At 30.3% G+C, this 12,230-nt stretch overlaps 2 protein-coding genes across 2 annotated transcripts; one reads left to right on the forward strand and one right to left on the reverse strand.

Annotated features, from left to right (window-relative positions):
- Nucleotides 1-76: 76 nt before the first annotated feature.
- LOC123691484 (THAP domain-containing protein 1-like) lies at nucleotides 77-2,078 on the reverse strand. The gene is made up of 3 exons (XM_045635895.1): nucleotides 1,612-2,078; nucleotides 1,293-1,467; nucleotides 77-1,195 (listed from the first exon to the last, which is right to left on the reverse strand). Exons 1-3 carry the CDS (start codon nucleotides 1,680-1,682, stop codon nucleotides 860-862), a joined length of 582 nt encoding a protein of 193 aa, XP_045491851.1. The 5' UTR covers nucleotides 1,683-2,078; the 3' UTR covers nucleotides 77-859.
- A 1,662-nt stretch (nucleotides 2,079-3,740) lies between these two features.
- On the forward strand, nucleotides 3,741-8,766 carry LOC123691485 (protein kintoun). Its single transcript, XM_045635896.1, has 3 exons — nucleotides 3,741-5,863; nucleotides 6,019-6,139; nucleotides 7,041-8,766. The coding sequence occupies exons 1-3, from the start codon at nucleotides 3,849-3,851 to the stop codon at nucleotides 7,410-7,412; spliced, it is 2,508 nt and encodes an 835-aa protein (XP_045491852.1). The 5' UTR covers nucleotides 3,741-3,848; the 3' UTR covers nucleotides 7,413-8,766.
- The last annotated feature ends 3,464 nt before the right edge of the window (nucleotides 8,767-12,230 follow it).

The raw sequence follows: 12,230 nt of genomic DNA on the forward strand, positions 1-12,230 counted from the left end.
GGTACTTAAAATAATTTAAAACAAAATTAAAGGTGGTAAGGAATAAGGAGTTTTATCCAAATAAGTATTCAAACACTTTCTGTTGTGCAATTATATTTTTCATAAAAAGATAGTCTCTAATTGATTACTTTTATGTTGACTTAGGAAATAATTTGAGAAATGGTTATGGATAAGCATAGACATGGATGACGTTACCCCTTCTCTATTACCACAAAATATAGAAAACAATTATAGCAAAGCAATATTTACAAGCTTTATTAACAAAAAATAATAAGTATTCTAATTATAATTCAATAAATTATATCTTTGTCTTTGTTTTAACTTTGACGTGTTTGACTAGATTAAATAGACTAAAATTATTTTCAGTAGGTACTATGTATTAAACATTGTGCCAGATACATTACAAGTAAATGCTTTATATATTAGTAATAATTAGTGTAAAGAAATTTCAATTCAAGAATTAATAAGATATTTGTAAGAACACATTTAATTTAGTCTGTACATAATTTCAGCCAATGATTTGGTACTTTGTGAAGCAACCCCTTCATTTTGGCTCTACAAATTCACAAAATAAATTATGCATTGATAATTATCTAATGTACCTATTTACTTGGTATACTAAAATAAAAACTAATATTTAATATTTTGTTTGTGAGCAGGTCTTTCCTTACTTGAAGAAAACATCATTTTAACTACCTATCTATAAATATAAAACATTAAATTTTTATCCTTATAATCCTCAAACTCAAATCTATAGTGCAAGAGTTGATGGATGAAAACACCTACACTTCTATTGTATTTAGTTACCCTGTCTTTATTCATTTTTTAATCAACTCTTGCTGAAAAGATTTTTATAACCTTATTTTTCTGTTTCAGATGAAGACGATGATGATGATGATGATGATGATGAAGATGAGGATGATTGTGAAGATGATTCCACTTCTATAACCTGATCTTGTAAATATGGATGTCTTAGCACCTCCACAACAATTGCCTCAACCTTGTCATATTTTTCTCTTAATCGTTTAGTTTGTGTTCTTAAATTTCTTATATGTGTTTGCTTTTTTCTTATAGTCTCTCTTAATTTGGAACATTGAACGATTAATTTTTGTCTCCTCGGGGATAAAGATCTGGGCTGTGATGGATCCGATAAAATATCTATATCTAATTCTGGCTTTTTTACTTTAAAATTTACCTGTAACAATTTTATTAAGAATAATATTTACATTTTTACAACTGACTAACCTGAAAAATTATGCAAACAATCCTGCTAATCTACAGTAGATATTTACCGGTACAGCTATAGTAGGTATGGATGCTCTCTTTAAAATGCGGCGGCCATTCCTGGTCATAAAACAGTCTTCTTTAAAATGTTTACTGCATATAACTGAATATTTGGTAGGTGCCCAGTCGGATCGATTAATAACTCGTACCCATTTTTCTTTATAAACGGACTCAACAGGAAATCTATATTAAAAAAAAGATGCAATTCACAAAGACTGCCTTTATTCAAACAAATTTTATTGTATAAAGTATTTTAATTTTTAAATAACAATTAAAAATCAGATTTTTTTAGCAACCTAATAAAAATCTATAATTTTTCACATTTACCTGTGAAAAGTCTCTTTATTTGGGTTGTTAATAACATTGACACCACAATTCAATACGGAACACTGATTCATTACTTATAGCATTTAAGGCGAAAATGCAATTAATGTGTGTTAAATACAGATTTAATAGTAATATAGGTATTATTTTCAGCACTGATTAGGATTGTGTTACTTGATTTCCATGCATAAAAATGTATATTGCAACTGCATTTGCTAAAAAAACATTTTTTTATTTATTTATAAAGTGTTTAAAGCAAGTAATTTGGACAATTTACGATAAACTAAACTTATCCCGCCTCGTGATCCATTTTTTCTATTCTTTAAAAAATTCCTGTTTACAGATTTTACAAATAAAACATACTAAGCGAGACTACTGTTTCATAATAAAGGAGAAATTGTTTATTTTCAGTTTTCAAACTTATACAAGCTGTGTATACAACAATGGTATACAAGTTACACAGATTTGACAATTAATATTGGCATTTAATATTTTTGACATAATAATACGTCGTAATCTTGTACCTACCTACTTAAATACCTAGGTACGTCAATTACGTCATTGACAATAAACAATCTAGAGCGTTTTCACATTATCCGATCCGATATCGGATATCGGACGCCGATAGCCTATATCCGATATCGGAGGGAAGTAAAATGTATGAAATATGTACCTGTCTTTTACATTTTCCGGTCCGATATCGGATATCGGACCGACACCGATATGCCAGAGGCTATCGGATGATAATGTTCAGTGTTGCCAACTCAATTTTCGAAAAGGCAGTATACCAACAGCAAAAAAGCTCTAGTTTGTGTATTTTCAGTCTTATAGGGCGCTAAATCTTTAAAGAAATTCTTTGCTTTAACTTAAAACCCTTTCTATTAAAAGAAACCTTTTTTTATTAAGAAAACACACATTTAAGTATTTATAGGCATTAAAAATACGATTTATACTATACAAATGACCGATATCAAAACTATTTAGTAAATAGCACATCTAAATAATATGCAGTAATTAATGATATAAAATCTTTTTTACATTTTACTTTTCTTTTTTAGTAGTTGTTATTTTTAACGAATTTATTTTTAATGTGTATGTACAAATATGATCTATCATTTGTTTTTTTTTTAATTATACCTTTTTTAACAACTGGCAATTTAGTTTAGTTTTCTCTAAAAATTTCTGGCAACACTCATGATGATATCGGAACGATTTTATCGGACAATGTGAAAAAGCAAATTGTATCCGATATCGGATATCGGCTATCGGCGTCCGATATCCGATATCGGATCGGATAATGTGAAAACGCTCTTAGGCGGTGTGGTATGTTATCGACGGGCGTCCGAAATTATCTGACAGAAAAATTCTTAGAATGTGCGGTCACATAATAATATTAGGTACATATTATAGACATGTGTAATAATCTTGGTAATAATTAATTAATAATCTATATTACATCTACGGAATACATCGATATAATTTTGCTAACCTAGATAAAATACATACCTACCTTACTACTTGTTTCTGACACCTTATCCCTCAGTCTTATCCATATTATATTATTATACTTCTTGTTATTATTCCATAAATCAAATTCATACCTCATTTTGATAAAAAAAATGATATTATCTCTATTAAAAGAAAAATCTCTTTGGGGACAGAGTATACTAATTGGATTTTAAATTATTTCGTTTCATTATAATATATAAAAAGACGTGTGGCACTCGGAGACTGCCGCGGTAAAGCTATTGCAATTTGCATAGCATGCCTTCAAGCCCGTCGGAGTGAGGAGCGTGAGGTTTTTCGTTAGGTACGCAATTTCTGGATTCAGTCCCCGCGCTCAAGGCCCGCGATAGCTATGCATAAAAGTATTTTTAAGCTATGCAATAGGTAGCTTAAAAATACTTTTATGAAATTTTATTTAAACGTGTAATGTGTATTATGAGTTACCTATTCAAATAAGCCAATCAGAGCATTCAACGCGTTCAATTCTTGTTGTTCTAGTGGTTGTCACCTAATTCACAATGTGACGTTTATATAACTGTGAGCTGTGCTGTGAGCTTAGGTTGTCTGTGGTAACCAGATGAAATGTGTGGTCGATGTAATCTTTGAGTTTTGATCTGTATTCTGTGGTACATTCGAACTTGACTTGGGAGTACACAAAAGTCAGCTGAACACTACAAATTGCGACGATAAGCGTGCTATTTCGTATTTATTTTTAAAACAGTAAAAACAACATAATGGCTACGGGTGTAAAACCTCGTGATGAAGACTCTAAACTAACTCGGGCTGATTTAGAAGTAATACAGGATGCTATGAAGAATAAGAAATTTCGAGATTTACTGGGTGAATATTGTGAAGAGATACGTGACCCGGCAAATCAAGCCGTGTATCAGAAAGAAATGACCCAACTTGAAAAGGAGCGTGGCTACGACGTTACTTTTATCAATCCAAAGGGCGGTTATGTTATTAAGACCAGCGTAGCGGGCGATAGGAAAGCATTTATTAATATCTGCAGTAATGAAAATGTAGAGAAGCCATCGTGCAAGGTTCACGAAGAAAATGGGCAAAAAGGTATGAGCTGGCAGATACCATACTCAATAATACCTCCTCGGGAAGACTACAATTCCAAAAAAGAAAGGTGTATCATATATGATGTGGTATTTCATCCCGATACCTTACGTATGGCTCAGGTAAATAAGCGTTTTCGTGACCTAGTAAATAAGACGGCTTTTGATGGACTCCAAAAAACATATGATATTCATTTAGATCAAAATAATATTCGGTTTCCCAAATCTTACTACAAAGGTATGTCTGTTCCTGCTGTTATAAGAAAAGAAGATCCTGATTTTAAACCACAAGATGAAGATGAAAATCTCAGTACTGACCCTGATTTATTAGAAAAGCTGTATCCACAACATATTTACCATCAAAATAATAAACCCAGTGAAACTACTGATTTGAATACCAATCAAACCAAAACAAAATCTAAGAAAATTGATTTTACACATACCAGTAAAAATGGTTATACTGTCCCAAAATATACAATTAAACAACAAAAGGATGTTGATTTCCAAGATTATACATTTAGTAAAGACAGTAAACAATATTGTGCTATCCCTAGTCAAATTGTTGTGGAAATTAATCTCCCATTACTGTCATCTACTAAGGATTGCATTTTAGATGTTCAAGAAAAAAAATTAACTCTGTCTTCTGAGAAACCAGCAAAGTATAAACTTGACATTCAACTTCCCTATCCTGTGGATGATGAAAGGGGTAATGCTAAATTTGATACAACAAAACATTTGTTGATTGTAACTCTGCCAGTAGTAAAAAGGACTTTGTATTTTGAAAATAAAGGAAGTACAAAAACAGATAGTGGTGTAGAGAGTGAAGAGCTTTCTGGATCACATAGTGAAGAGGAGACAAGAGATAATTTAATTGAAGAATTGCACTCAATTTCAAATGAAGCCACAGTTCCTTCAGAAGTGCACAAAGATGAACCAAATGAAGAACAATTCCTTCTACCCTCTATTGGCTATACTCTACCTGCTTATACTTTCAATGTATTAGATGATATTGTTGCTTTCACTTTTCATGTTAAAAACACTGATCCGGAATCAGTGCAGGTAAAGAATGATTCAAACAATGTGCAAATAAAGTTTTCTTCTATAGGTTCAGGCTTTGTTCCTGTACATTATGCAGCAATGCTATCATTTTCTGATGATGTCAAATTCAATGATGCTACAGGTGAAGCTTGGGACAACAATGTAATCCTACAGCTAGAAGTGGTTGGAAAAGTGCCCACTGAATTTTCTATTGGTTTAAGCCAGGACTCCATGAAAAAAGAGTATTTAGATGTCTCTATGATAAAGACTACTGCAAAGATTGAATCCAGTGAAACTTTACCAAAAATTCCAGAAGAAAAAGTAGTTCCCGTTGTTGAGGTTACCAACTTGGGAACGGAAACGAATATTCTTGTATCAACTCCTATGACCCAAGAGTCTAATGATGAAGAGAGCAAAGATATTGAAGATGTAAAAGAAACAGAGCTTACCTTGAGTGAGCAAAATAAAATTGAAAATGGTGCAAAAAGTATATTGGTGAAACACATCCCAATGAGAAGTTTTTCAGAGTCAAGCTATGGAGATGTTGCATCCTCCATGGATTATATAAGTTCTGATTGTATTCCAGAAGAATCAAGTTTAAAAAAGACTGTTAGGTTTAGTGATGTTATAGCAAGGCAATTTTATAGGTAAGTATTGTAATTTTTTATTATTATTATATACCTACCATTAATAAAAGTATAAAGTTTTTCCACTTTAATATTGTAAAAAACAAACTAAATACAATATCTTGTTTTTATTTTAAAATTTACACCATTTAAAACAGCCCTTCAAAATTTTACAGGTATAATTCATCTATAGAAGGTCAAAAAAGAAAAAATCAACGCAGGAAAAGTAAAAAGAGAAATTCAGAAAGACGTAAAAGTGAGAGCGAAGCAGAAGATGATTTGTCAAATTCTATGCAGGTGAGCTTTTTGAATTGTATTGAGAACCACCCATTAAAAATTTCTAATAAATTATTTTTATGAAAATTTATTTTCGATTAACTACCATGATTAAAAATTATGCATCTCACTATTCAGAACATTCATTATCACATCCTGTACTAATTTTCATCATGAAATATGTCTATTATGGTGATAATAAACAATATCAATAAGCTATTAACACAGTGGAAATGTACATACTTATGTTATTATTAGGAGGGATTGTCAAATTTTCCATAGTAAACATTGACTCAGTCTAGGTTGTTAGCATGTTACCATTAATTACGTAATCTATATGCTAAGCATGTTTACAATGTCATTGCCATGGTGGATATTTTAATGGGCGATTGAAAACTTGCCAAAATTATCGCCTGTGTTTAAGATTTGAAATTTGAATTTATAAGTCCAGATTTCAATGTTTTCTTCATTTAAATAATCAGGTTTGGTCTCTAACAATAATTTCCCTAGATTTCATCCTTATGACCCTAATGATTGATGCAATAAAAGTAGTGTGTTATTTAAAAAAAAACTGTCATTTCAATTTCCGGGTATGGCATGCGAATATTCGAAAATCTTTGAATTTTCTTTTTTCACTTAAAGCTGTTTACCTTGATGTTAGTCATTATTAATATGTATATTGATTCGTGTATTAACCCATATTGTTTAATAAATAAATTAGATATATGCACAGCCCTCTGGAATTATGGATTAATACACAAATCAATATTTTTAATTTAATAAAACAGTTTTAGTAACAAGTATACTATTATGTCTAAGTCCATATAAAATTGTGTTAAACCTTTAACAAATGTGGGTTTCTTTTGTATGTAATGAACTTTTAATTATAATTTTAATTATTTATTTAATTTTTTAATTGCAGTCTTCAAAACCTCGAATAAAATCAGCGCTGAAGCAACGCCGTGACAGCGGGCTGGCGGATACTTCTGATGCTGAACACGAAAACAAAAATAACATGTCTGATTTCGACACCATTTACAATTCTGCAAATGAAACAGATGAAAATGGAAACGAAAATAATCCCAGTACCGAAAATCAAGACATTGGTATGGCCAACGGAAATTCCCACCGTAAAAGTAAATCTTTGGAAACACCTAGAAAGGGAAAACACGAACCCGTGACTTGTGAAAATATCAAGCATAACTGTAACATGTATAATCCGGACAAGTTAAACAAGGGTCAATATTCGGAAATAAAGTTTAAAAATGATCTCATATTCGATTTAGATATGTAATATTTGCCATTTATGTAGCATCTACAAGAAGGTAACATTGTTTTGTAGTGTTTAGTTTTCTTTTAATATACCAGTGGTGATTTCTTGTTTTAATTTAAAAATATTTTATCACGGCGCACAATTTGTTTATTCTTTTAACAATAACAAATGTGTGTTTTTAAATATTTTACCTTCATAGAAGATGAATATTGTGCGCTTACCTTATAGATTTTTCCATGAAATTATGTTCCTTTTCTTCCCTAGTGATGTCTTGTTAATAATATTGTAGAAGTTTATGACAATGGTTTATATATATAGTTTATTAATTATTCTTTATCAGTCAATATTAAGTACTATACTATTTTGAAATCATGAAATTGATAAGTTTTTGCTGCAAATCAATAATATAACCCTTAAAATCTGACTTGTGGGGAAAAATGTTGGTTTTTAAAAAGTGTCAATTATTTGAAATGTGTTCTTATTGTGTTCTTTTGTAACCAGTTAAAATATTTTCATTGGTATGACTATTATTATACTTATGATTGGCTTTAACTTCAGGTCGGTTAATATTTTTAAAGCCAATAATTATGCGTATTTAATGTTTAGTGCCTAAGGTTTATAAAATAACGTGGAATTTACTTTCTCAGTGATTGACAAGACATAAATAAAAAAATAGTTAAAGTCGAAGACCCAAAAAATTGACCTAATAATAATATTTAGTAAATAAGATCATGGAATAATGTGTATTGTTAACTAAATTGTTTCAAAAATAAGTAAGTCAATGGTTTTAGGTAAAATAAGTGAATAAATTTAGGAAAATTTCTGCTCCAGTGTCAGTGATAGAATTATTCTTGTTGCATATAGGTACTTATATTTGTTTACACTTTTTATAATAATGGTATGCTCATTTTAGACAATATTAGGTACAGACTTAAATGGGAATACAAATAGTACAAATTAGTTATACAGGCACTAATTATTAATGATAGATAAAAAAGTCGGATATAAAACACAATAATGCACATTTTTATATGGTAATCGAAATTGATATAGATGGTGGTTAGATATCGTACAAATTAAAATATCGGTTTATTCTTCAATCTCAAATGCGTGTTTGAAACTGTTGTCATATAACTTGCATTTAATTTACCTTTAGTTGAGGATTTGTGTGAAAATGAGTATTAAGCCTGCTACTACATTATCATTTATGGTTATCTTATTTTTTTATCTTGGTATTGTTTTCAATATTGTAACTTCCAAGCATCTATGCATTTGTGATAGTGTATTGGCGGCCTTATGAAAGTTACGTAACGATTGATCTATTTCGTAACTTAATATTGTGATGTTTCTAATAATAAATACAATTATGAAAATATTTTGCATTTGTTTTTCTATTCATACTCAATAATACAGAATTATAGCTAATTTATAGCAGATCGACCTTCTCCGGTCTATTCTCCATCTCTCCGTCCGGGTATTTTTTTATTATTAATCAATCAATAATTAATACGCTTAAGATAGCTAGTCCGTGAAAAAGTGTTCATGACTATAAGTACTATAACTAACATTTCCTTTTAACCAAAAATCAGTTGAGAAATTGTAATATGTACAATTTTTATTTAAAAAAAAATATAATTATCATGAAAAATAGTTCTTATCTGCTTATCAAATAGGTGAAGGTCGATCTCCAATGCGCTCATAGATTGAAATAATATACATTATCGATATGTATACCTACACATTATATTATATCTATACTTCTACACTAATAATATAGACCTGATGTACTGTGTTTGTTTGTTTGGAAGCACAAATCACAGGAACTACCTACTACCGATTCGATTTGAAAAGTCTTATTAATGGTGTATGATGGATGTGCTATCCCGTCCGATTAGGGCCCTTCTGGCCTCCTCCACTCAAGCGACAGCCCAAGCCGAGGTTCGAGATCCCCGTCAAGGGGGGACGCCCTTGTGCATGTCGCTACCAGGGTGAACCTTCAGTTCACCCCCGCGTCCGCGTTAAAATGTAGAAGCCCTTCTGGCTAACATTGAGAAAAACCTTACAAAAAAAAAAGGATGTGCTATATAGGCTGTAGGTATAAAATCTATCACGAAGTCAGGGCGGGACTGGAGCGTCAGTACCTAATAAGCATTTAATTCGTTTTTTGTACAGTTTTGAGTAGGTACTTAGTTATGCAAATACAATCTAGTTGTGATCTATCTAGCCTTCTTAGTGAGCTTGGATTCTGATCCTATGTCTTTATGTACTTATAACAATTCCTCAAATTATTCATTCTATGTTGTGGTGTTGTTCCGGTGATAATGCGGTATCGGCTATCAAATTCAGAATAATAAAGCAAAATCTTTAATTACCGTTTGTCTTAGATAACGTAACTTTAATTAGTATTGAGTAATAATAGCAGATGGCAGCACTCAGCAGCATCTTGAATTTATTTAAGTAAGTTGTAAGTAACAAAAGATAGATGGCGCTGTTTGAAAATGTTTATGTTAATTCATTAAAAACAATTATTGTGATTTTGTATAAAAATAAAATCTTATGAAGGTCATAATTATCTTGAATTATTTACATCAATTTTAATTAATCGACTAGGTATATAAATATAAAAAAGATCAAAATCGTTGGCGCTGTTTCCAAGAAACCAAATAATTATAGAATAATATGATAAACAAGTGATAAACACATTACAAATAGTGCTCAGTGCTCACTTCAAGTAAGGGATAAAATTCTATAAAATGGCACACAACATAGCCTTTCTACAACTAAATTATGCACCACCACCACATAGGGACCTAATATTTTGAGACAAATCCATACTAATATTATAAATGCGAAAATAACTATGTCTGTCTGTCTGTTACTCAATCACGAATTAACTACTGAACCAATTTGCATGAAATTTGGTTTAGAGATATTTTGATACCCGAGAAATGATGAGATGAGATGCCGTGGGTGGAAAGCTAGTATGATTAATAAGATACGAAAAATGAAGTATATAACTAGATGCTATTGCAAATTTCCTTTGATATGAAGTATTTGTATGACCTTATTTCAGTAAAGATAATGTTATCTGAATTAAATATTTTGAAAAATTTTCACGCGTGCCATCTAGTATTTTAAAATATTCAATTTTCTTGACGGAAGCCATGATAGTGTAAAAATGGGGGTAATTACGAAAAAAGAAGAGCAAAGAAGCCGTAAAAATAAAAGTTCTCAGTAAAGTTGTTTTAATTTCCACATAGGTTCCACATTTTTATTTCATCTTCATGGCCATGGGATGCATTTGATTCAACTGATCATTTACTTTGGTTCAGCAGATTTATTCAGCACTTTGTTTTTAATTAAAAAATAATAATTTCTGTATAGTATTACGTATTACCTAATTACGTTCTATTTTACATTTTTTTGAGTTTTTTAATTTTTGTAAAACATTTTTCAAAAATGGATACCTCGGGACCATTGTCTTACGTACTTCATGTCTGTATAAGTGTGCACAGGAAATTTTTTCGTAACTATTGCAGATATCGAAAACTTTAAATTGATATCCACAGATTGATATCGATATTACTTTATTTAATGAGAAAAATGACACTATTAACTTTTAAAAAATAAAATGGGAAATATCCTAAATCCTACTCAAGCTGTAAATGGTCATAGACAAATTTTATTTGTTAAATAATAATTGTAGCCTATATATACGATATACAATACGAGTGAATGTCGACCTTTTTATTAGCTTGAACTGAGCGTTACTTTGTGGTTACTTGTGTTCATTAACAAGGTTCATAACGTGTCATATTCTACCGTCTACGACATTTTGCAAAAAATATCAAAGATATAAAATTCACTTTAATTCCCCTTTTCTTATTTCCCTATGGGTAATAGAAATAAGTAAATAATATTATATAGTAAATAATATTATATAGTAGTAGTTAATAGTATCGATGAACAGTTATGTAACCTACCTACTCTTGTAAGGTTGATGTAAAAAAACACATCAGAGTTTTTTGTATTTATTATAATACACAAACACAAATAATGACTATGTACAACTTACACAAGTAGGTACAAACAAAAATAAAAAAATACAATAAATCAAATATTATTCACCATGATATTAAAAAAAAATCGTTTACCTACTACCTACTTATCAATACTTAATAATAAGAAAAGACTACAAATAAAGTTATAGTTACATTTAATTATTGTTGTAAAGGAGCTCCCTTAAAGATACCTACATATTATGCAGTTCGTTATACCTAAAGGTTAGTAGGTATGTGGTTATAGCTAAGGCCCTAAGGGTTATAACTTATAGGCACTATAAAGTACCTATACCTACTTACTAGATATTATTGAAACAATATAATATATTTTTTTTATTTCAAAAAGCGGGTTTTGTATGCGTAGTCGATAGAGATTAGAGATATACTTATGTATCTAATATTAAAAACAGTCTAGACCAACTTGGTTTATAGATAGGTAGAGCGCGATCAATACTTAGATAAAACTCCCTAATGCCTATAAATGGAATGGTTAACGAAGTTATTAAACATTACAATTAAAATCCTTAGTAAAAACAAAATAATGTTAATCTAACTAGTAGGTAACTACCTACCTAATTAGTAGTAGCACAGACTAAATACTAATAATAATATACTAAGTAAGTATAAAGTAGTAGGAATAAAATAATTCTAATTGTAATTGAGCCATTTGTATGTTCCTGATGAGAGCAATTCTGAAATACATTACAATTCATCCACATTCCAATTCATGCGAAAAATTATTAAATTATGATAAATATGACCTGAAAATTAAACTCGA

Source organism: Colias croceus, chromosome 4, assembly GCF_905220415.1.
Source record: "Colias croceus chromosome 4, ilColCroc2.1".
Classification (NCBI taxonomy): Eukaryota; Metazoa; Arthropoda; class Insecta; order Lepidoptera; family Pieridae; genus Colias; species Colias croceus.

Coding starts and splice junctions, on each gene's coding strand:
- LOC123691484 (XM_045635895.1), bottom strand. CDS start 1,682: ATGAATCAGTGTTCCGTATTGAATTGTGGTGTCAATGTTATTAACAAC. Junction 1,468..1,611: donor AATAAAGAGACTTTTCACAG/GTAAATGTGAAA, acceptor TTTTTAATATAG/ATTTCCTGTTGAGTCCGTTT. Junction 1,196..1,292: donor TACCTACTATAGCTGTACCG/GTAAATATCTAC, acceptor AAATTGTTACAG/GTAAATTTTAAAGTAAAAAA.
- LOC123691485 (XM_045635896.1), top strand. CDS start 3,849: ATGGCTACGGGTGTAAAACCTCGTGATGAAGACTCTAAACTAACTCGG. Junction 5,864..6,018: donor ATAGCAAGGCAATTTTATAG/GTAAGTATTGTA, acceptor AAAATTTTACAG/GTATAATTCATCTATAGAAG. Junction 6,140..7,040: donor ATTTGTCAAATTCTATGCAG/GTGAGCTTTTTG, acceptor TTTTAATTGCAG/TCTTCAAAACCTCGAATAAA.